We start from the raw sequence: 26,259 nt of genomic DNA, 5'->3' as shown, positions 1-26,259 counted from the left end.
GCCTGTGCTTCTGCATTTCGTTCTTTGATGCTGAGAGCTCACTCAATGCAGGATAACATTAATCATGATTATGCCACTCTGATAATGAGAAATAAGTAGAATTAATATTCATTTGCCACTCTCCATCCACTGTGACTCTGCAATGCAAATAGGTGTAGTCTAGTGTGGCACGCCAGCCTGTGTGCATGAATCCAATCAAACCGTGATTCAAAGTGAAAGCGCACTGCGCAACTTGGAAACTTAGCGAATTAGCCAACCATGTAGCCTGAAGAATATACCCTTTATTCTTGTTGGGTGCAATATTGTAGCTATTAATAAGATCAGGAAGTCAAAATGCAGCAGTGCTGTAGAGGCAATCGAAGATGAGAAGCATTTAGTGCACAGAGATGTTTTTTTTCCCACTGTAGCATTTGTGGCCAAACCGTTTCACTAATTAAGAGGGGGAGTTTTTTTTTAGATTCACAAATGACTTTTTATTGGCACAACTTGGATAAGTAAAGGCAGTGGGTTTGGATTTTTAGAGATGCGCCTAATTATTCTGGTGGTTGCTCATGCTGCTGCTGTGCCTCTCCTGAGCTCAGGCTGTGCTTTGAAGTGAAATGTTCCGTTGGGTTTTGAATTTGAAAATAACATCAGGTGCACATTGGACAAAATTGGTGTTTCCCCCCACACAGCCTCGACACTGAGCGCTAACGCGGCGTGCCCTGTGCTTGGCGGCAAAACGATTCCAACAACACGACTCCCGTAAATAATAATAGCGCGTTTCGAATCGCGGCGTGATTCGACCGAACCGAGGAGGCCGTGATGGAGGCTTTCCCGCGGAGGTCCGAGCGGTCAGATGGTGTGGAGGAGGTCTGCTAAAGGGGACGGTTGCCACTCCTCGCCTTTAAAGGAATAGTTCACCCAAAAATGAAAATCCTGTCATCATCTACTCCCCCTCATGCCAAATGAAACACAGGTGAAATTTGTTAGTCCATATAACACACAGGGAGGTTGCCAGCACAACTTGGTAGCAGCCTTCTCCAAAACAACTGAAGTCAATGGGGACCTGTTCTTTAGAGTTCCACAACAAAAACAGCCAAACAATCACACTGTGAATAGAAAGACCTATACACCATGATTTGTTGCAAATCAGAATCAGAAATCTGAATTTTCATTTTTGGGTGAACTATTCCTTTAACTTTACTGTATATTTATTTCTCACCGTTGTGCTGCAGCCTGCCAACAGTGTGCACTGTGCCCAGTGTTGAGAGTTATAATAGCTGCTCTCTGCGCTCCGAAGGGTGGAGGGCGAGTCTGAGCGCAGACCGACGCAGGCGGCAAAAACTCATCAAAATGCAAACACTGACAAGGTTAAAAAAATGAAAAGCTCCTTTCTGAAAAATGGAGCCGCAATCGGAAAGAAAGAAATGTGCGCTTTACCACAGGGTGAAAATTTGGATTTCCTTCCTGTATTGAGCAACATTTTCACTCTTTGACGCCTTCGGTGTGGCAGACAGCGGCTGTAATGTCTGCTTTTCTTTTTGGCAAAGTTCGGGCCCGCCGAGGACAGCGGACAGGCAAGGACACAGCTTAGGGTTAATAGGCCGGGCTGAAGGCAATGGTCCCGAGAGCCTTCTGAGGAGAGCGTGAGAGAAAAAATCTGAGGGAGAGAGGTGGAAATGGAAAGAGAGAGGAGAGCGAGAGACGCGGAGGGGAGAGCCGAAATGACCTCTACAGTTTGTTGATGACATGGAACAGAACGAGAGGAGAGAGAGAGAGAGAGAGGGGAGAGCGAGAGGGAGAGAAGAGGGAGACAAACTGAGCAAGAAGGAAGATTAAGAAAGCAGCTGGTGAGGATGATCCAGAAGAGAGCGGAGGGAGAGAGACGAGGAGAAAGGAGAGGGAGAGGCAGAGAGAGAGAGAGAGGGGGGGGGGGGGATAGAAGGAGACGGGGAGGCGAGCGGGAGGGGAGGTGCGAGAGATTGATGAGCGCGAGTGAGAAACTAATTCTCACTTCACTCTGGGCTGGAAGATTAAGGAAGATTAGAGAGATAGAGCGAGGGAGGGAGAGATGGGGGTGATAACTTCTACCACATGCCACAGAGAGATCTTTGAATGCCTAATACCCAGAAAGAGAGAGAGACGGAGACGGGGAGAGAGAGAGAGGAAGAGGGACCGGGAGGGAGAGATTATGAAGCAGAATGAGAGAAAGGAGGACTAATATACAGAGTGAATGCGCGGGGAGAGAGAGAGGAAAGAGACAAAGCGGTGGAGTGACAAGAGGATGGATAGATAAGGACAGGAGAAAATCTGGCTCAGAGGGCTCCTAATAGTAGTGATCCGTGAGCGTATAAATGTCCTTTATATTAGAGGCCGTTTCTACCAGTGTGCAGTAATCCATGCCATGGGAGCGCAGATACAAAATCCAGGTCATCTATATACCTCTCCAGCACTCGCTCTCACTGAGACTCCCCATTGGGATTCATTCTCTTGTACTGTGCAAGTCTGTGTGACAGTATCTTTTACATTCTGTTCTTTCGCTTGCAAAAAAGGGAAACCTATTTTTCCATTCCTTGCCACTGACATCTATTTATTCACTCCCTGGCTGGTTGGTGCAAAATTTCAACAGCCACAGATATAGGCTGCCGTACATTTTTTAAGGAGAGAGCGTTGATGGAACGAATGCACAAGGCGCACTCGCACACACACACACACACACACACACACACTTTATATATGTCGTGCCGTCTTTGACATATGTGTCCACGCGCGCGCGCACACACACACACCGCTACCAAAGAAGTTTCTGCAGGAAAACGAGGAGAAAGCCTGGGAAAGAAAGGCAGAGAGAGGAAGAGGGAGGGAGAGAGAGAGAGAGAGAGAGAGAGAGAGAGAGAGAGGGAGTGAGTGAGTGCCGCAGTAGCAGACTCAATCCGTCATGCAGGATTACAGCGTAAGCTTCTCCACGGCCATAGATGTGGTTTTTATGGGAAAAACACAGGGCTTTTCTAAAAGCAACAGCCCCTGCTATCCCCCCCTCTCCACATTAGAGACAAAGGCGCAGGGGTGGAAAAAGGGGGTGGGGGGTGGGGGGTGGTGGTGGTGGTGGGCTCTCCCCCTGCGGTCCTCGCTGTCTGACCGTCCCTATCTCCTATCCCCAGCCAGGCAGAAGGGGTTTCCAGGGGAGAGGCTGGTGGTCCTCAGACGCCGAGGAGGAAGTGACCTTGGGTAGCGACAGGGACTTGAAGCTGTGTGTGTGTGTGTGTGTGTGTGTGTGTGTGTGTGTGTGTTTGATTGGGTCTTTCCATTTGATGCTTTTATATATGCATTTGTAGGATGGTGTGAGGTGATGTGAGTGCAACCGAATGGCCGTGTTTGACTTGAGAGTACATTTCTCTATTTCTGTGTGTGTGTGTGTGTGTGTGTGTCTTAGATTGTGTGCGCGTCAAGCTGCCCCTGACGTCTTTAACAGAGTTTACAGTCCCGGCGCTGGAGCGGCGCCAGAACATCCCCAGCATCACACACAGCATGAGTGCGCCCGCAGAAAAAAAAACACGCCCTGAAAATACAACACAGCCCAACTTTGATCTCCTCCATCGCCCTGCACCACACCACTGAGACGGGCCAACGCGGCTCGGAAAAATCTTCCCTTGACATACACCCACCGCCTCGACTTACCACTTTGAACTAAACACCAAACAAGGTCACAATATAAAACGGCACAATTGCTGGAAAGTAAAAAAAAAAAAAGGGAGAACAGTGACTCTTGCCCACATAGCAGAAGCTGTCGTTTTGGCTCTTCGGCTGGCGACTACCCGGCTGCAAAGGAAACAATCGCCGCGGCTCCGCTTTAGCGAGCGTTGTGCAATATCTTGTCGCACAAAGCGCTCCGTTTTAATTTCCACATCCTTTATCCGATCCTCACCCAAGGTGGCCCCGCGGTGTAACCTGCCAGGGAGAGCGACTTAAACACGCCGCAATCTGCTCTCAGTCTCTCTGAGCCGCTGGAAAATAAACAAAAAAACAAACTGACCCAAATAGCGAGAGACAAAAACAAAATGAAATTGGAGATCGGGGCGACGTCATTAGAATTACAAAAATAGCTGTCAGTTACGGCGCGAAAGTAGGAGAGGACCTAGGGAGCATGAAAGTCATACAGAGGGGGGAGATATATGCTAATAAGGCTGGGACTTAGTGACTCCAACGAGGGGGATTAAAAAGTGTGACAGTACAGGCTTCCAGGCCTGCGTGTTCGCACAGCGCTCAGCCGGCACAGCGGCAGTGCAGACGCAGGAGGCGACGATAATGCAGCAGGACACAACATCCTTGGGAAAGATGGTTCTGACCAATACACAAATAAGAGAGGCAGAGTGTTGCATCGTGGTGAGCAAGCAGAGCGAGAGAGGACTGTGTTTCATTTGTGATTTGGCGGAGCAGTGGTGCTCCAAGAGGGGCCCGGGGCCCTCCAGGGGTCCTAGAGGGGGGTTCCGGGGGATTTTCACAAGAGAAATAGTTACATTTAATTCAACAACAGCATGTAGAAGTCTGACTAGTTCTGTCATATGTTTCGCAAATCTGTGCTAAATCATAACTGGCGGAGTCCCTTTGGACAAAATCAAATAGAGGACTGTGGTGTAATGCATATTTAGCTGGAGAGAAGCAGCTCAAGTTGATACAGAGGATTGGTTTCAAAGATCTTTTGTAGGCCGGGCACAGATGCCGTCCTCCGCTCGAGACCGAGGGTGACATTTCATCTCCGCTATCTGCTGCTGTTGGTGTGTTTTGGAAAATGAAAAAGATATGGTAAAGTAAACGCCAGGCACCCAACGTTTTGAGAAATAGAAAAGCCAGCTGGTAAATGCAGTGTGACAATCACATTCAAAACCAGGGTTGAACCAAAACTGGCTTGATTTACACAGTGATGTATTGGATTGGTGCTATTTTTGTTATGGTGAAATGTATTTTCTGACCGTTTGATACAAGTATTTACAGTGCATGATAGATAAACATGTGTTATACATATATTTTACAGCTGTAAAGGTTTAGCATTTGCAATGTTTGCAATTGTTTTACAGCTGTAAAGGTTTAGCATTTGCAATGTTTGCAATCATTGCAAAACATACCATCAGCTCTGCAAAGCTCAATATTTTTGAGAAGATATGTGAATCTGCACATATTTAGGTACTAAAATGAAATCTGAACCAAACTAAAACACAAATAGAATAGACATTCACAGATTCAGCATCATCCCACAACAAATGCCTCCCACTACAGAGTGCTGCCACAAACTGAATATTTCAGCTCTGAAATTCCAAAATATTGCACATATGTATTTCCAGCTACCACCACCGGGGACACAAGAATAAACCCTGCACCCCAGGGGGGAACGAATTCAGGGAAAGTTTTCACCGCACAGCAGAGGCTCATTGATTCCATCAGGCGGCCATTAAAAGTGAGTCTGGTCGATCTTGACTCTTTTCAGTGGGCTCCCGCCTGGATGAGCGATAAACATGAAAAGGGTCTTCTAATGTAAATTGAAGTGAGAGTCGGGCCGATTAAGGGGGAATATTGAGTGTCGTTATTTACTCTCCTTCTTGCCAGGTAGCCTTGGTGCTTCTCTACAATGTGCCGTCTCCTCCCTGGTGATGCATCACGTATTATCATGCCAACCTTGGGTGTTTTGTGTTTATTCATCTCTGAAATGACCCTCCCCTACCTCTCCACCTCCTCTCTGCCATCCTCTTGTCCAGCCCCACTGCCTCTCCTCAGAAACGCCCTTGAAACATAAACAGCAGAGGTGGAAGGAAAGGCCATCATGAATTAAACTTCAGACAAAACACCTTCAAAATGTTGTGCTGTGAAGTGCCTCTCTTTCCAATAAAGGACAGACTTTATTAAAGTGATCTATGGTCCAAGAGGCTCCTTGTTCAGTGCTAATGGGTGATTTTCTATAATGTTTCTGTAGCAACATGCATGTAAGACTTCCAAATCTGTCTCTCTCTCTCTCTCTCTCTCTCTCTCTCTCTCTCCCTCCCTTTCACACACACCCACGCACCTTCACACACACGTGTATACACACACGCACACACACAGCTTGGGGGAGAGAGAAAGTCCATCTGCAATTCCCGAGGACATTCGCCGAAATGTCAGCCAATGTTTTGAAAGGATCAGATAGCTTTTTGATGTTACAGATGCAGCCAGGCGGAAGAGGAAGAGAGACAGGCTTGATAGGCATCAGGTGTAATTTCGGTAACTGCTTTGGCAGCTGATGACTCACCATTCAGAATCCGTGCGCTGAGTGCCTACCTAGAAAGACCTTGGCTCGCACCAGACGAGCCGCCCGACACAAAAACACCCCCTGACCTTTGTGCGTGAAGATCATTGAACCTGATCAGTTCGCTCAACTTCGCAGAGTGGAAATGGCAAGAGGCCTAAAGGTGGGGAGACATGTCAGATTCTGTGGTAGTGTGGTAATCTAATACTAATTGTGGTGATAGAAGTGGCTGGTAATACAAATGAGCTTCCATAGCTGTAGCCAAGCGGTTTCCCCTTGCTACTCTTAACGATTGACTTTAGCTTCTTAAGTCTATCTCTTGTGCCTCATGTCTCGTGAAGAGCTGAGGTGAATTTGAGGATGACGATGATGGGTTCGGGTTAGGGTTAAACAGCAGAGGTGGAAGGAAAGGCCGTCGTGAATTAAACTTCAGACAAAACACCTTCAAAATGTTGTGCTGTGAAGTGCCTCTCTTTCCAATAAAGGACAGACTTTGTTCAACTGCTCTGGGGTGCTTTGCGGTTCAAAGACAAGATCTTTTAGCTGAGTCTGCTCCGAGCTTATACCCAATAGGCTCCTTGTTAAGTGCTAATGGGTGACTTTCTATAATGTTTCTATAGCAACATGCATGTAAGACTTCCAAATCTGTCACTCTCTCTCTCTCTCTCTCTCTCTCTTTCACACACACCCACGCATCTTCACACACACATGTATACACACACGAACACACGCGGCTTTGGGGAGAGAAAGTCCATCTTGTGCCTCATATCTCGTGAAGAGCTGAGGTGAATTTGAGGAGACGATGATGGGCGTTTATGCAGTTGTACCTCGCCTGCCTCTTCACTCTAAGAGACTATTTAGAGTAAAAAATCGAATCACTTTGCTAATATTCCTAGCATGGCGGGTAATGATCTTACCGTGGCAGGCTGCCATGCTCGAACAGGGAAACACTGTACTGTAATCCCTGGTCAGATCCATAGAGCGCAGTACAAATACCTACCTTTGTGCGCAGTCGAATAAAGCATACATTCTGCTCTTGATGCACGGCTTATTTAAAGCTTCAACGGCTTGAACGATGAGCGTGAGATAGCGCTAAATCGTAAGCCTCGGAGGGGACGGCGCTCTCGGTGTTGGTATATCCGTGCACTCTTAGCCAGCACTTATCTTATGGCCAGACAAATCAGATTGGGAACTGCTTGAACCCGTGCCAAAGCCAGTAAAACACGGGCCACAAATGTTGCCTCTGTCGTGACCCGCTGGCACGTCTCTTGGCATTGTGATTCCCCGAACGGTCCGTTGTGAAGATTTATTTGAGCTTTACGGCACCTCTCGTGGTTTATATACTGTAGCCTAAGATGGAGCAGGAGGGAGAGGGAGTAGAGCATCTCCGCTGTGTCTCTCTCATGTTCACAGCGCACATGCTACATTCAAAGTGATGCGCAGTGGCCTTGCTGGATGCTTCTACAAGCCTTTGACTCTTACCCTTTAATGCAAACCCCATTGATCTAGTCGAGAACCCAAAGCCTCTTGTTTCTGCTGTGTTACAGTGAATCTCTTTAGTCTTAATCTCACCAATGAGCGAAAAGCCGCCCCATAAGTGGATTTAACTGCATTTCCCAGCACTTAACGCCATGCAAATGCCGTAAATTCGTTCGGACGACTCCGGCTGCCGTCCCGTTGTTTACCTGCGTCCGCTGTTGTTTCTCTCCCCCCCGTCGTCAAGAAACCCTCCAAGCCTCTGAGGGATTATCTTGTGTCCATAGGCTGCCGGTATAGCGTCCCCGTGGGAGATTAGCACCTGCTGTCGGTATATCAGTGAGGCTGAGATGGCTACAAGGCCGGGGACACGCAGGAGAAGGAGATATTCATACATTCATAGAGGAAGAGTCACCGGTGAAACACGCGCTTGCTTTCTTTACCTCCCCGCGCGATGACAGGTCTTCTTTTATCCGCCAAAGGCTCAAGGCGAGGCCAGTGCTGCTTTATGGTGCTTTGCACTTCGAAACTATGCTGGTCTCCCAAGGAAGGCCTTCACACACACACACACACACATACACATTCACACACCACTCCAGCGAACTTCCTAGCTTTCCTCTCACTGCGTCTCTTTCTGGAGCTCGTCTTTGTTTCTCCATGCATAATTCTTTTGGGGTGGCTGTTTTTTTCCCCCCCTCCCTCCCGGTGCGAGGGAGCGCTCCCTTTCTTCTCTTTGACTTTGCTGCGTCCAGAGAGGCAGTCCCTAGAGCTTCCTTTATTTTCCTTACCAGCATACATATAAATGGTATGAAGAGGATGTGTGTGTGTGTGTGTGTTTGGGGATGTTTGGAGTTTTCAGGTTTTATTTGTGTGGATGTGTGTGCGACTTCGGGTGTTTGTATTTACGGGTAAGCGCTAGCGAGTGTGGGCTGGACGAACGTGCGCGGCTGCTAACTGTGTCCGCGCGTCTGTGTGTGTGTGCAAGTAAATAACAACGTTTTGTCAGGGTTTTGAACACAGTATGTGTGTGTGTGTTTGGTCCATTGTTGTGGAGAGGCTGTGCAGACGTGGGTGTGCTGCTGTGGCGCCGTCTTCCCTCTGTGTTTCGCCTGCCTGGTCGGCAGCAGGGTTACCGGGAGAGGGGGAGATAGACAGCGCGCATGGAGGTGAATCGTAATTAAAATTTTCAGTCTCGTTAAGTTGGTGACAGCCTTCACGGTGCCGCGGCTCCTCGCGATCGATGGCAAGGATCTGCCTCCAATACTAACGAACCGAAAGATCGTTCGGAGTTTGGGGGGGGGGACCGAGTAAGGGAAAAATTAATTAAGATATTTATGGCCCCAATTAATCAGTTCACTGAGAAACTTGCTGTATCCACGGGGTGTACAGAGCAAGCCAGGAAATAGGGTTGGAAATCATGTGGTCTTTCTCTGTTTGAGAGTATACATTAGCTATACATTATATAAAACTCTAATTAGGAAGTGAGAGCTCCCTTGAGCTAAAAGCTGTAGCACCCTATCATCTTCATTTATTGTAGTGGAGCGCACTGTACTGTATGTAAGGGCGATGGGTGAAATCCCTGTTCTCATCCTTGTTGGTTCAACAAGGATAACAAAAAAAAAACATATTAGCCATATTACATTATATAAAACTCTAATGAGGAAGTATGAGCTCCCTTGAGCTTCAAGCTGAAGCACCCAATTATCTTCACTTACTGTTGTACAGGACACTGTGCCTCATGTAATGGCGAGGAACAGTACACAATACTCTCTAAGTACACAGCACAATGTGACGCAGATCAATATGTTACAGAACTGTCTTAATGATCTCAGCTGTGTTCCCAGTGAAATCTTGGTCTTGAAACGTTGCAAAAAACAATCGATGGTTTATTCTGACCTCCCGGTTCAATGAGAACCTCACAGCGACAAAACATCACAGGAAATGTAAGCCGGTAATAAACCTGTGCTCGGCTGGGTAACGATGCCATGTTGATATTCTGCCCTGCATCCTGCCACCTGCCCCGGGCTTGTTAACAAGGTGCCCATGGCAATGATTTCCCTGGCCATCAAATTCCCAGCTGATAACTTCCTCTGGGAAAGCAGAGCTCTGTCATTGAATTCACCCTGATCGGTTCCTCGTGCTGTACATTCGAGATAACACGCGACCAAACCCAGCCTCACGTGCTGCAGTTCTGTGACAATAATGTGGCTTATTTGGTAATAATCGGCGCAGATTCTTGCATTTATGCTTTTGTATCGACTGGATGTACTCTATCCCCTGTATTTGTGCATATGATGTCTAGATTTATATGCACATTATAGTGTTGTAGCCTGTCGTCAAGATGGCAGCCAGCGAGACACCTGTCAGTTCCAATGTTGCAAGGCCAAGGGAGGAGATTGGCTGATTGATTGAAGCTCCAGAGTGCACGGAGGGTGAGGGACGCGGTGACAGCAGTGTGATTGACACAGATGAGAGAAAGGAAAGAGGATAGGAACGCACGGCGTAGAGGACAGCATACTAAAACAATAGCGAGTAAAAGAGAGAGGGGACAGAGGGAGATTTAAGGAGATAGATAGAGCGGGAATGAGACAGGTGGTGAGTGGGAGAGGTGGTAAAAGAGAGCCACGAGGAGGAGGGGGAGAGGGAGGGGGAGGAGGAGGGGTTGATCTTTTTTTTCTCTTCGCCAAAAGTGTTTGTTTAGACAGACTGAGAGAGTTGGAGGGAGCTGAGGACGGCGAGGAGAAGGAGGGAGAGGGTGAAGGAGTATTCCAGGAGGAGTATCCCGGCTTCAGTCATGCCCCAATGAATGTGCTGACAGGGGCTGTCTGCGCCACAAGAGTGCAAGTGTCATACACCCAGACACACCACACCACACTGCGCAGGACAAGGCAGAACAGGCCCTACTTAACCCACAACACTATACAAAGTTTCACAAAATACAACACGACACCGAAATATAACGCAACACTGTTTTACTGAGGTGCCAGCTTTTCTCTGCTGGAAAGTAGTGGGTTTTTTTAAATGAACCACATGCTGGTCTTTTTCTGCGTGATAGTCATCAAAATGTTTTTCTGTGTTAATGCAGTCTCAATTGTGTTGTTGACTCGTCAGACGTACAACTGTGTAGGCCGCCGCTGCCGCCGAAAATACTGTTAGCTACTGAAGTGTGGCCATTCTTATCTTAAAACAACCACACTGATTGATATCTGACATTTTGATTCGGCGTAGGATTTCCATTGGAGGCTTGAGTGCGTGCGAGACACGCTGAGAGTGTGAGTCAGATGCGTGAGAGTCGAGAAACCTTGCAGATCGCTCAAGGCGCCGCGCACAACAAAGTGCATCTCCATCTAGAGCCGGGATCTGTATTGACATTCTAATGCACTGATCAAAGCACAATATTAATCCAGCTAATTAATCACACATCAAAGTGACTTGGAAATTGTTTTATATCATAGCTGGATCCCCTCTGCATTGCAGTCAGAAATCCTTGACAGTGTCCTAATCATTCCCATTAATATGTGCTCAAAGCATTTTTTAATACCCTTATTCTATCCTGCTCCATGTAGAATAGTATTATCAGAACTTTGTCCATGTATCTAATAGATGCGTGGAAAAACACTAGGGTCTTTATGAAGGTATAAATGGGTGTGTGTTCTGCGCCTAAAAGGCCCTCTGTGCTTGTGCAACGTGATTGCTGCTCTGTTAAAGGGTCTGTCCTGCCTGCTCATCTGTGAGTTCTCCTACCTGCCTGTGCTGCTCCACTTTTAATTAACACAGCGCAATGATTAAAGTTTTAACTTAATTATCTTTATCTTTTCTCTCAGGGTGTTCAAGGCTCCATGGGAAACTGAATGAGACGCTTCGCAAGAGGAGGGGGGGGGAAGAAAAAAAACCAGCGGAGAGAGGCTCGGTGAGATAGAGGAAGATATTAGACCCCGTGGAAAAAAAAGAGAAGGAGTGACTGACACCTGCCCTCCAGCTCAGTGTGAAGGGCACCGAATGGGAGAGTGAGAGGAGGGGCACGGAGAAGGAAAACAGAAGAGAGAATGAAGACAACCAGAAAACAAGCCCTGCCTCACAGCAAACCTCGCTCAAATTAGGACATCTCCCCTGCAAGACAACATGATTACCAGAAATCTCGTCCTATTGGTTTCCCTGTGCCTGTGGGAGGGGCTCGCAGGAGGCGCCTCAGCCAGTAAGATTGTGCGAAGGAGAGGCGTGGGCGGAGCGCACGTGATGAAGCTCGGCGAGGGCAGGGCCGCGGACCAATGGGATGCGAGCGTGGATGTGAACGCGATGCCCGTCGTGACTCTCAGAAACCTGATTAGTCACGACCACGAGGGCGACGGCGGATCTTTTTCTTACTCCAAAATGTTGCAGAATCATGCTGCTCCATCCATCGCTAACAAGGAGCGGCTAGGTTTGAAGCCTAAGCGTGAGGTTGATTCTGTCAATAAACAAGAAGTGACTCAGCACATATTAGCCAACAACAAGGAGTTAACCCAGGAGATTAGGAAAGCCAAGAACAATACCAAGAATGCTGAGACCACTAGCAAGATAGGGAAGTCAGAAAAAGCATTCTTAATCCATCATAAACCAGATTTACACTCTAATAAAACCAGATTTAAACCAGTTCTTAGATCCAGGACCAGACCTGATTTGAGCGTTCACACGACAGGTGTGCCAGGAAAAGGAGTCAGCATGGACTCCAACCGAAAACTGAACCTCACTGGCAGTTATGGGGTTCTGAAACTGCTGTCGAAAGAGAACCTCGTTAGGATTGTCAACTCACAAATGCAGAGTGTTCCTAGCCTGAGCTTTCAGAACAAGGGCAGCCGGAGCAGGAAGAGAGATCTGATTGACGTTAATCACAGCCAGTTAGAGGCCCTCAAAGTGCAGAGACAAGATATAGCTGTCACTCAGACTCACGCTGGTTTGGATAATCAGACCGCTTTCCCTTACCCAAGCCCAGTCACTACTCCAGACCTTAGTCCAAATCAGAGCGTTCACACTCGTAATAATCCTTGGAGCGATGCCACCTCAGCTTCTAGTAAAGGACAGGACCGCTTGGAGATGCAGGGTGGAGATGGTGGTGACAGCAAGAGCAAACACCTCGTCCGTTGGCTATCAACACCTCCGAACGAGGTCAGTCTCACCCCCGAGAAAGAAATAATGATCAGTCAAACAGAACCTCCCTTTACATCGACTAAACATCTCCCGCTGTACGTTCCTTCTCAAACAAATGATTCGCCTCCATCTGTGCTGACACTGCAACCCCTGGGAGTAAGACCGGGGAATAGAGTGGCGGATTCCCACAGAGACCCATTAAAAGAGTCAGTTCACTCTGCTCAGGCAGAACCCAGCACAGCTCAGTACCCTAAAGATGAAGACGCCAAACCTGTCAACAGCAGTCACATCCTGAGGCTCCGCCCGGGCGCCGAATGGGGCCGGGATGCGGTAGACAGCGGGGCGAAGGATGTCGATCCCCAACCAGGAAACGGGAAAACGGGCCTTGTGTTCGAAGAAGCGGAGCCAGAGGAGGAAGAGGAGCCGCTTGATCATATGGAAAGGAAGGGGTCTCGCTCACGCAGCAGACGGAGCTGGATCTGGAACCAGTTCTTCGTGATCGAAGAGTACGCCGGGCCTGAACCTGTGCTCATCGGACGGGTAAGAGGCAAAAAAAAAATCTGCATGAATCATTTACAAGGGCTGTGAACTATTTTATGAATGTTTTATGAATATTTAAGACTCTGTTTCAAGTCTCTTACATGACTTATTTCACCTCAGGTCCTTCTCCCAGGTACGTGTCTTACACCAGTAGTGGTTTGCATAAGCTCACCCCTCAGTCAAGCTGCAAGTTATATTCTGCATTGTCATGAACCTTCAATTGGAATTGATTTACATTGGCCCAGTGTGCTGTGATGCCTTCCAGTTGCCCATAAAAAGTTCAATGAATCAATGGTGTACTGAGGCACAACAAAAGCCCCAGATCCCATCCACCCAAGGGGCTAGTCTTGAGCACCACCAATCTACGTCCACCAATGGGAATTGACATCTCCAGGAGAATTAATGGCTTTACTTTTTCATTCCGCCATTGATCCCCACCCCAAGGCATAAAGCGAGAGCAGTGCAAGTGTTCCCTCATTTGACTGCGGGTCAGACCTGTCAGTTCTCCTCCCTCACGGCCAGAGGTCCACAAGGTCCCGCTAATGCTATTTCAGTCGGACTGATTTACACCCGGTGTGACAGGATTTATCACCGCGTTTTCCCTCGGCACAACACACTGAGGGCTGTAGTCCTATTGCTCCGCCGCTGTAATTCATTATAATCATCGACTGGGCATGTCTCGCCCCTGGTCCCCGCCCCCCTCCCTCCCTCCTTTCGCAGAGCGGAGCAGATGAGCGTGGAGGAGGTCACGTTGCCTGGACAGAAGGTGTCTCACAGACACACACTGTAATGGTTGCATTCGTAGTCCCCAGCATGCGCCAACTGTCTTGGTACCCAGCTGTGGTAGATGGGCTAATTTATAAGCCTGTGTGGCCAGTTTGCTGAGCAAATGAATAGTAATGATCCCTGTGTGACTGCTGCAGGCTGTTGGACGCCATGAGATAGAGTGCGTGTGTGTACAGTATGTGTGTGTGTGGTGGGGATTCGGGTAGGGGTGAAAAGTCCCAACTAAGTGGGAGGTGTTTCGCACTCTACAGAGAAAGCCTGAAATTGCACTTGTGTGTTTTTTTTATTTATTTGAATATCCAGCTGTACATAGACAGACAGGAGCTTGCAGCCCACATACACAGAACAGCGTCCCTGAGTGTACTGATAATTAGCCAACATTTAATTTGGCCGTTTTTGCCTGAGCGCTATGACGGATGATAGAGTGGAGCGAATACAATGAATTACTGAGTGGCCATGGAGAAGATGCAAGAGCTCACGGTCCAGCTTACAGATGGCGCCACGTGTAAAGCCATTAGTGCCAATCTGCTGTGTCAAGCAGGTATTTATGCCAGCACATTGTATGGCACTCAAGGAGGGAACGACGCCAGGCCGCACACTCATGCCCATATGATAGTGCTGACACTTGGAGTGTGCCCAGAACACCATTGTGAGTGTGTGTGTGTGTGTGTGTGGGGCTAGAGATCCGTATGATTACTAGCCTGCTGTGTTGGATGGTAACAGCACACGCACACACACACACACACACACACACACACACACACACACACACACACACACGAATAATGCTCTTATACATCTTAATACTCTTATGAATTTTTAATCTCCTGCTCTGCTGCAATGTAGGCTGGTGCTATAGGTAGAGAGATCAATGGGGACGCAGTGCCGTGTTTTTCCCTCGCAGGGACCTGATTGTGATTTAATGGAGAGAGCCGTGATGGACAGCGTGGAGAAATCAACTGTACAGGCCAGAACAGCTCCACCTGCCAGATACAACATAGTCCAAAACCAGGCTCATTCAGCTGTGAACACTGTTGCCTGTGACTCATACACGTCTGTCTTTCTGTATACTGTGTGTGCAAAAACACACGTGTGCACATTGATACAGACACACGCACATAGACGCTTTAAGGTGTTATATCATATTTAACTTTGGGCTTTCTTTCCAAATCCACCCTGTAACATAATTCATGTTGTTTTTCATGTGGTCTCGGGACAGTACAGTCTGGATAAATCTCCAATACCAAAGCCGGAAACGCGAGCCAAGACCGTAATCTGTGATGTCAATGAGAGACAAAGGCCCTGCTGCTGAACTGATAACGATAGAGGCCAACTTTGTGGACACAGTGACAGTCCCCCCAGTGTGATTTTCTGGGGATATAAGCGCATTCTCTGAATCCCAAACTGTCAGCGGCGCTATCAAAAATACAGCTCATTTGGGTATGAGAGCTCAAAGAAACACTCTGTGAGTCACCAGCTGTCCATTTGCGGTTGTTGCAGCGGCCCTTGAAATGTCTTCACATCGTCAAAGATCTGAGCTTCTGTTTGTTCTGGTATCTCGTTTGGGAGAATTGTTCAGGTTCACAGGCATTGCCGAAAAGGCTAAGAAATGTTTTGAGTAGTAGTTTGTCTGACTCAGTTTTCTGCTCTCTGTCAACACACACACACACACACACAGACACTCTCTCTCTCGCTCTCTCTCTCGCACACACGCACACATGCACACGCACACATGCACACGCACACAGACTACGCCATGTTACTATATTTTCTCACGCCAGAGTGTCTCTGCCCCATAATAATTGTGAATTTAATTGATGCTGTCACATGGTCTGTAATGGGGTTTCAAGTGATTGCAGAGGCAGTGTGAAAGAAACACAGATTTTTTTTTTTTCTTGAGGAGAAAAGGCGTCTCAGCAGAGCCGGGATTAAAAATAAAAAAAAATACACCCCTTTCTGATTAGCCCTCCCCCCTCTTACCCCACCCCCCCTCTCCTCTTGAAATGCAAACTCCTTAACACCTCATGCGGGAAGAAAACGTGACACACTCCCTCCCTCTTTCCGAGGAGATTCCGACATCTCCGTCTTGCCCCGCTTCACCTGTATAATAACTTACGCGTGCTCGCTACCTAGCTAGTTAGCGAACGCGCATATGTAATTCGAGAGTGCAACAGGAAATGGACCCGGGCTAGATTTCATCATAGCATATCATTAACATCGGCACGGACATACATAATTCATACGCGGTGAAATATGCCTGTAGTACACAATTAACATTATTGCTTTTACCACACATGGCATCCACACTGGAGCGCGATACAAAACCCGCAGACATGAATGTTAAACCTTAAATAGTTTGAGCTTTTGACAAGCTAAACAATACTGTCCAATTCCCTAAGTAGCACATGATTAGCATTCATATTATGCTGAATGCTCATTAACATTCACTGCCTGGAATTGCTCTGCAAAGCGCAGTTAAAAGATTGGTGCAGCCCGGAGGCTTTTGAAGATATATAAATAACACGGGTATTGACCACTCCGTTATTGATAACTGCTGCGCCTGTGTGCGATGCCGGTGGGTGCAAACCTCTGTGTGTGTGTGTGAGAGATATTGTGAAAGCGCTAGCAGGAAGTTGGCAGTGTGATGCAAGGACGAGAAGGAGGCTGCCACAGGAATTTAAGTAGTTGTGTGTGAGTGTGTGTGTGTGTTTTCCTCTGGCTCTCACTCTGCCGGAGCCCATTTCTTACTGGCTGTAACCACATGCTTAACTTTCTCCCCTTGACTTGAATGCAGGTCGACACGTTGATGTAAGTCTGTGGGTAACATTGGAAAAGAACACACACACACACACACACACGCAAAAACACTCACCACACATACAAGCATTATATTATGCACGCTGATAAACACACAAACACTTGTAAACACAAATTTGGGAGTCCAATTTGTAAAAACACATATACTCTGACTGTGGGCGCATAAACACATTATGAGGTGCACACACACACACACACAAAACAAAAAATGTTGCAAGTGCTGCTTCAAAGTCACAAATAACACTACACACATAAAAGGAGCCATTATGAGGCAGATAGACTGAGGGGAGGAGGAGGAGGAGGAGGAGGGGAAGAGAGAGACACACAGAGAAAGAGAATGCCAATAGGGGGCCGACAGTAACGGTACACACACACACCTTCTGACAGGGAACTCATCAATAACGACCCCCCCCCCCCCAAAAAAAAGAAAAGAAAATGTCTCGTCACCAAAACAGCTTTGTGTTTTCAACTCTTACTCTCCCTGTAGGAATCATTTAGCCTCCGGGTCCGAGCGCAGCAGGGGTGAGACAGCAATTAGAGACTGACTACAGCGATGGAGGGAGGCAGGGAGGGAGAGGGACGGGGGGGGGGGGGGGGATTGCGATACAGGGAGAGAGAGAGAGAGAGAGAGGGAGATGATTTGGGAGGAAAAAGGGTCAGAATAAAAACAAAGAACAGGGAGAGAATTGGTGTATGAGACGTTAAAAAAAGAGAGAGGGAGGGGATGTACAGTACAGCAAGGGCAGTGTTAATGGGATGTGGATATGCAGAGCGGGGGGGGTGGGGTGGAAAAAAAAACGAGAGCGGAGGAAAGTGAGGAAAGGTTAATGGCTTACAACTGGCGGAGGGGAAGAACGTGTGAGGCAGTTAAGAGAAAGAGAGGAGGGGAAGAAGTGAGAGATCACACACGTTTCTAAGGCTGACCTCACAGCCCGTCAGCCCCGAAGCGAGCTGAGGGAAGACAGACCAGAGAGAGAGAGGGAGAGGGAGAGGGAGAGGGAGGGCGATGAAAAGAGGCAGCCGGGAATCCAGGGCATCAAGGGAGGGAGAGGCAGGGTGTACACGGCGGAAATAAAGAACAAGGATGAGACGAGTGCGGGGCGCGCAAAGGAGCGAGAGAATGGTGAAAGCAGTTAAATACCATTTTATTGCAAACCCCCGCGGAGACCCGCATTCAGAAGTGCCTCTATGCCGGGTGGGTGCAGGATCAGATGGAGACACCAAGAGATAGAGGGAATGACTGAGGAGAAAAGGGCTACAAGGGGAAGGAGAGGGGAGAAGGGGGGAGAAACTGTGGAGTCTATTAAAGATGGAATTCAAAGGGAACACAGCATGCCTTTCTCTCCTTTACTTCCAATCTCCCTTCTCTCTTCATAGCCGGTGTTTCATCTCGGGATAATGTCGAACAAATCAGCAAAGCGAGCATCTGAATTTAAAGCGTCAGCCCTCCTGGATGTGAGAATGGCAGTGCTTTATCCGTGGGAGTGTACGGAAGCGCTTACAGACTTCTTAGAATGCAGCTACACCATTTTAAACGTAAAGTGAAAGAATAACCTCTTAGATAACCCTCGAAATTGCGTGGATAACCTCAACAACCCCAGGTGACGTAATAACATCGACGTGTCCGTTCATACTTGCGTTATCGCCAAAGTTAACCCGTCAAGGTTAACCATGCCAATTGTGAGATGTGGAGCGTTGGTGTGTTTAAGTGATATCACTGGAGCAGCACTCGTGCGGTGATATGACGCGGCGAATATGTGAAGCGAAGGGGCTGCGCAGGGGTTGAACTCATGATTATGCATGGCCCAGTGTGAGCTCCGCGACCGTGACCTTGAGCTAATATTTATGCGTATAGTCCGGCGAGCCGAGGCCCCGGCCGTTCGCTTCGCTTCTCCCCGGGGCCCTGGAGGAGCCCGCGTGTCAGGGAGCGGAGGGCACGGGATAGGAGAGGAGACTGTAGAAGAAGGGACGGCACATGACATGGAGCGAGAGGAGAGGAGAGGAAGGTATAGAGGGCTTTCAGGTGATGTGACGTACCCTCTGGCGGCCATAGAGGTCCACGGCTCTAGGGCAACAATGGCTGTGAACAGCTGACTGCGTTTCAAAACTTGTGACATCCCAACAGAATTGAACAGACATAGTGATTCATTTCTGTATTGCTTTTGACTGGGAACTGATCGTGTTGCCACTGATAGGCTACATCTGATCGGTTAGGTCAGCTTGTTAGCTAGCTAATCATAGTATCTGGTTAGCTAATCGTCACTGTGTTGTTGTAAACACATCTGATTTGCACACTATAGCTAATAGTTATTAGTGGCTAGGAGTTCAATGTTAACGTTAATGTTTGCAAAATTAGTTTGCTAGCTAGTTAGCTAGCTATCAATGCCATAAACCAGTTGTGTGTTTAGATCAACTGAGCTGACGCTTCTCAAGCTACAACTTGTGTTGTAGATAAGATAAGATAAGATAAGATAGCACTCTAAAGACACAACAAATCTTGTCAGACTATTCACTTGTACATTGCTGTGTTGAACACATTCTGCGGTCTGTTATTTTCAAGAAGTCTGGTGAGTTTTGTTGATTTCTAATCAAATTAATTTGCAACACCTGGTGCCAAAAAGAAGCTTAGCTTGTAATAAAAGCTTGTAATACCATTTTAAATCAATAATTTGTGTCAAATTACTAATGTCTCATACAATAAACAGGATATACAGGGAGCTGGTCATTACTGCAAAAATAGGGTGAATCAAGACCCGACAACAGGGCGTTATACAATGATGACCACACCACAACAGTCTCTTTGAGGTACCTCTCTTTTTCTTGCCCAGGCTTACATATGAAGCTTAGCAGAAGTTAATTCGGGGAGGCTACCTCCCTTCAGGCATCTATCCCTCCTCTCTCTTTCATTCACTATTTATTATCCCTTTAAACTGTGAGAAGACTACATCCCCATTGGTCTTTCATAATTACTTCTCATCCAAACAGCTAAGCCTTAGCATGCTCACGCCCTCCTGCACTCTCTTGGGAATCAATCACAAATGGCAGCATTGTTTATTTACTTTTACCTGCCTCTTTGTGTGTTGCTGTCATACTGCGCTCCCCCACCTGGGAGATTATACTATCTACATCCCATTCATGGGGTGCATCGTCTCCCCATGTCTGGGCAATGGCTCTATTGAAGTCTGTTTCAAAGCTTTGCTTCTTACTCATGTCTCATCTGAACGCGTAAACCTAGTCTCTTCTGGCTGATTAGCAGTTATTTGTGCACAGCAATTGGACGTGGCGGTGACGGTGCTTGCCATAGTCGCACAGAGATTTGCGATGCAACTCCAAAGCCTCTATGCAGGAGAGGAGGACACGGAACAGAGGGAAGAGACTAAGCTGTAGAAGAGGGGAGGTCCCAGGGCGAGGGGAGATCATGAGAAGAGGGGAGGGTCGGGATGAGGGGAGCAGGAGGCCGGGGGACAAGGGAGCGCACGGGTGATAGGTGGCACAGGAGGGGAGGAGAAGTCAGGAGTGATGGGATGGGATGGGAGGATGGGAGTGGAAGAAGCAGGAGAGGAGGGAACAGAGAGGAAAGAGAGCAGAGGATCTTACTGACACACGGGTTCATTTACACCGCACACTGAGAGATGTGCCTACCACACACACATGCTGGGAGATAATTGAATTGTATTCATATATTCATAAACGCACACTGCTATACATATATACTCTCTAAAATATATAACCGCACGCACACATGCAAGCACAGTTGTCTATAATCCCTGGCTTTGTAAAAAGTTGTGTGTTTCAATGATGCCTGCTGTGTGCCCATACCTTCCTCTACACATCTTAGTCCCTCACAGCCTGTGCCAGATTTCATATATCAATAACCCCCTTTCCAAAAAAAAACCCCCTTAACTACTAACTAAACTAATGAGAAAGGCAATAGCAACGTTCAAACAGTGCTTGAAATTCCCTTTCATTATTGCACACTCTTTCTCTTTTACACACACACACACGCTGGTCCCAGTGGTAAAAGGCATTCCTCTTGGCACTGGCACACACTGGCATATATGTGGGCGATTTGCCCTTTAAATGTACAGCAGTGAGTTAAGCCTCCAGTGGCCTTTTCTGAGCTCGTCTCCCTCGGCTAAAAATACGATGTGAAGTATACGCCGCCGGAGCGGGACACAGCGGCAATAAAGCACAAACAATCACCCGACGAGCCACCACACACTCTCCCTCTCGTATATCAGCTCATTATGATAATCAAAAGCGGGATTTGCATACTCTGAGGCTAAAAGCACAGTTTTGTCCTGAATAATGTATTGCGGAGGACGGGAACAGTGGCGAGATGTATTGAACAGCTTGGTGCTAAAGGAAAAGTCTAATAATGATGAATAATAAATGTTCCATTAGGGAAGTGTGTGAGACAGAGAGGGTTTCTGGAGTGTGTGTGTGTGTGTGGGTGGGTGTGTGTGTGTGTGGGGGAGGGAGGCCACACAGTGTGCCCTCCAGAGACAGACCGAATTAGATCAAACAAGAACAGGGCAACATGTCCACGCCACAACCGAATTAAAGAGGAGATCGACACTAACCAGACTTCAATGCCGGATCAATGCTGGATCAATGCTAAACAATTAACTCCTGGTCCTCATGACACATTTAAACCAGGCCCCGCTGTAAGACAAATACACAGACAGAGAATAGATTGTTTTTGGTAACATCTGACATTTTACAGAGCGCGCAGAACAAAAGGGTGTGTTTTTTCTTTTCTCCCCCACATTCACTGTAAGAATAGGTTTGATTGAAAGTTCAGACAGAATTTAAACCTTGTCACAGTACAAAGGTCTGCCTTCTGAAGTTGAAAGCACTCCTCAGAGGCTGGCTGGTTTCTGTTTCTGCGGCTTTTTTTGTGTGTGTGAGAGTGCTTCTGCATAATTTGTAGGTGTGTGCGCGCGTGTGTGTGTCTGCATTGATTAGAGAAGAGAGTGGAGTATTCGCATGAGAGTGCAGGTATTTGCATGCATGTGGATGCACGGGTCAAACAGCATTTGCAAATACTTTTTGTGGTTTGTTTTAGCGTACTTAAGGGTGAAACAATGTAGGACATTACAGTTATTACCGGGAGAAAGTAGTTGGAAGTCAATTTGGAATACTTTTGTGTGATTGATGACTTATTTGATAAAATCTGAACTGTCCTGATGCAGTAAACCCCACCCATCTACTTCTACACGTGGGTTAAAAAAACACTGAGAATAATTTGTGTGTGTTTGTGTGTAGGTGTGTGTTGTAGCTTGCTCCCCTGGGGGCCAGATGGGGATCCGGTGCTATCCAGATGGGAGAGCGAGGGAAGACATCTGATGGTGGCAGGCCCGATCACAGCCAGCCCATAGAGTTGTTGACTTTAATTATTAGTCAGTGTGTAGATGTTGGCCCCGGCTCCGCGCTGTGCTCTATTACCACTCCAGACTCTCAGCTGCTTCTTCTCTCTCCAGGTCAGGCACCGGAGGCACTCGTACAGGCAAACATAGACACACACACACACACACACACACACACACACACACACATACACACACACAGTCTTAGTCACGCCTTGGCTTCTTGTCCAGTCTGTGCAGTGGGTGTGCCAAGAGGAGGTTCAGCCAAGGCGGTAAGAGACCCAGAGTCATTAGACTTCGTCTTTAAAATGACTGTGGCCAACAGTGACACACACACACACACACACACACACACACACACACACACACACACACACACACACACACACACACACACACACACACACACACACACACACACACACACACACGGAAAGACTGATGTTAAAATGGTCATGTGTAGTATTGCACGTACACCTCACACACACACAAAAACACAGAAAGACTATTTCTAAAATGGTCATACAGCACATACACCTCAAAAACACACACACACACACACACACACACACACACAAAAAAATACTATTGCTAAAATTGTGAAGTACAGCACTTACACCTCAAACACGCACACACACACACACCCACACAGAAACACTGTTGTTAAAATGGTGACATATAGTATAGCACCTACACCTTAAACACACACACACAGATGCTCACACTCTCTCTCACACACACACACACACACACACATACACACATGAAAACACAGAAAGACTTTCTAAAATGGTCAAGTACAACACATACACCTCAAATACACACACACACACACACACATGCACAGACACACACATAAAAGACCATTGCTAAAACTGTGAAGTACAGCACATACACCTCAAACACACACACACACACACACACACACACACACACACAAACAAACACTCACACACACACACACACACACTCACACACACACCCACAGGCAGACCTGCAGATATCTCAGTGGTAGGTGAGCCGGCCACAAGGCCTGGTTTCATTTCAAACGGGCTCTCTGAACTCATATGGGCCCTGTCCCAAATTAATTTTAGCCGCCGTATCCCCTGATCAGGCTGTTTCTTCAGACGCCGCTGTGAACCGGTGGGCCGGCTCCAAATCGATTGGCTGACCCTCTCCCCTCTGCCCTCCTTGACTCCCTCTGGCTGATATGAAAGCGCTGGCTCGGTCCCAGCCCCCCGGCGATCCCTCCGCCCTGCCCCGTCGCGGAATTTGATTGGCCGGCTGGGGCGCGGTGGCTCGCAGCGGTCCCGGGCCCCGCGATTCTTTTGAAGTCGCCGCGCAGAAGATGAATAGGCTCCTCTCCTCCACAGGCTTGCAGGGGAGAGATGGAGGGATATCCTCACACCTGCCTGCATGCCTTTGAACGCTCTCCCTGGTGTATTAGGGGAGCTGGAGCTGGCTGCCAATCGCGGGGCCCCGCTCCACGCTTTCACTATTTTACGTGAGTTGACACCCGATTTTCCACATGCTGTCATTCTCCCTGCTACTGTAACCTCACCACCACTTTAGCCTCACACATGCATATACAGCACACACACACACATAGACACACTGAATCTGTGGGGGAAAACATCCACATTCATTAGGCTAATGCACAGCTGTGGAAAAAAAAACATATTTTCCTGGTGTTTTTATGATTTATTGTGCGGCAGAAATGTGAAATTGAGTATACGGGGGTATAAGTTATTTAAGTGATTTAGAGGTTGGCACAGAGTGCCTTTTCCCTCGCTTCATGATTTATGGTTATTGCAAAAATGTGAAATTGAGTATATGAGTATAAGCATATTACCTTATGATAATATAAGTAATTGAAGAGATTTAGGAGTCTGGGGAGACTGGGTGTTGCATACACAACAGGCGGCAGGGAAAATGGAAATGGCATCTTATCAGACTCAAATCACTCTCCCTGCAGAGGTGACACATCGGTAAATTTGGCTTTTGTGGCCAGTGGCTTCATATTGTTTGGCTCTTGATATATTTGATGTTCTATCAGAGGGATATGAAATGTGGGCGTTATGAGATGTCATATTATTCACGTTAAGCGGATGTGAAATATGGTGATGGCCAGTTGTGTCATAATATTGTTAGGATATATTCCCGCAATGATGGTTGGTTGAAAGACGCTATAAACCTGTGCCACATCTGTAGCCGTAAAATATCCATAGCCATAATATCTGGCAAATAAAAGTTAGTCTTAATTGTTATACTTTCCTATCAATCTTTCAGATGTATTGCTGAGGGACAGATAAGGGTGAGAGGTCAACCTTAAATGGATTTGGTTTCTTTAGGCTGGGCTCTTCTGCTCCAGCGTGGCTCTGAGCAGTGCTTTCATCAGAGCTGCCACCTCTCACTGTGGTAATGATGGCCGGGGCTTCATTAAGGAGCTCGTTAAGTCCCCTCGTTAAGCCGCGGGGCCGTTAAGACTTTGATTGTTAATGGCTCTTCGTTAAGAGGAGCGAGGAACCCGGTTCCCCCGGTGGCCCTGACCAGCCGGGTGTTTTGGCCAACTGGCCCCAGCCGGTCACCATTTAAGATGGAGCATGAGTGCAAGAGTAAACTCAGTAGGTGTTGGTCACAATGTTCTCACAAACGCTTGCCTTTAATCGAACCTGAGTGAGCTTGGCTGCAACAATGAAACTGTTTGGAGCTGCACCAAAAGCTATAACTGTGTTCAGGTGGCGCTTGTGGCAGACTCAAGGAAATGTTTGGGTGTTCATAGTATTCTGTTACATCACCACACGGCCATCTTGGTAGGAAAATAACAGGTGATTGTAATGAATTAACAACAAATGACAGCCACAGCTAATGAGCTGTCTATATTATAAGGCATCATGGTAGGAAATATGTGACATCGTGGGAATACTATGAATAGACCTCAAATACAGTTTGAACTACTGCACTATGGTCTGCAAATATAAAACATACAGAGCTAGAGCTAGCTTGAACATGCTAAGGCTATTTTGGGGATAGCTGATGAAAGTGGGTGTGGAACCCCTCAGTCACATAAGCAGTGCATGGTAACAGAGGAAAGCAGTTAGCAGTCACTCAGGTCTATTTCCAGTTTCCTAAGTGCTTCCTGCCCTCCCACAGCACTCACTCTCTCTGTCGGCTGGAGTGCTTTCAGATTTTACAATTTGCATGGTCATTTAAATAAAGGGATCTTTTGAAGGTGAGGCGTTGTTTAACTTTTTGACTGCCTGCTGCATTTAGGTTTCAACTTTTCAGACGGTGTGAACTTGTGATTGCTTTCTTAGGTATAAACAGCCCTGTCAACACCCATGCTTATCGTTTACCCTCCAGGAGGCCGGCGTAACCAGGCTATTTCCCCCCTTGAAAAATGGCTGTCCTCAAAGTAAATGAATATTTCGATTCAAAGTATCCATTCTCATTTCATTTAGCAAATGTGCTTAGCTGTTGCCACGCAACAATGCTTTCCCGAGCCATCCCCCCATCCCATCCCCTCCCCAGCCGGCGCTCGCTTTTTCCCTCCGTTTAAAGTCGCAATGTCACACTTTCTTGGGAGCGGGGGCTAATTTAGCACTCTGTTTTTTTGTCACGGTTGCTATTCGAGCCACGTAGGTGCAGGGTAATGAGATTGAATGTTGATGTGCCGGGCGCGTCCCGCTGGCTTGGCTCTCTGGCTGGGGACAGAGGACGGTGTGGGGCCTTCCCTGATATTACCTCTCCCTGCATGAGAGGACACTAGCCGCTCTGCTGCTCCGCTATCCCGCCAGGCGCTGATCCAATAAAGCTCAACACTGGGGCATGATCGATACGGCATGTTCCACTGCCATGCACCCCTCCACTCTCCCTCACACACACCTT

The 26,259-nt window shown here is 47.5% G+C and overlaps 1 protein-coding gene across 1 annotated transcript in view; it reads left to right on the top strand.

Moving 5' to 3' along the window:
* The first annotated feature begins 13,270 nt into the window (after positions 1–13,270).
* LOC139663173 (cadherin-24) overlaps positions 13,271–26,259 on the top strand; it is a 66,299-nt gene continuing 53,310 nt past the window's right edge. The window contains 1 exon segment of the mRNA XM_071541739.1: positions 13,271–13,399. Coding sequence (XP_071397840.1) covers positions 13,295–13,399 — 105 coding nt within the window. The 5' untranslated portion in view covers positions 13,271–13,294.

This window comes from Centroberyx affinis, unplaced genomic scaffold (assembly GCF_046629955.1).
Source record: "Centroberyx affinis isolate AG114_WGS23_722 - 3 ecotype Tasmania unplaced genomic scaffold, CSIRO-AGI_Caff_v1 ptg003944l_1, whole genome shotgun sequence".
Classification (NCBI taxonomy): Eukaryota; Metazoa; Chordata; class Actinopteri; order Beryciformes; family Berycidae; genus Centroberyx; species Centroberyx affinis.
The sequence above is the reverse complement of the archived record's forward strand: the minus strand, read 5'-3'. Positions and strand labels throughout refer to the sequence as shown.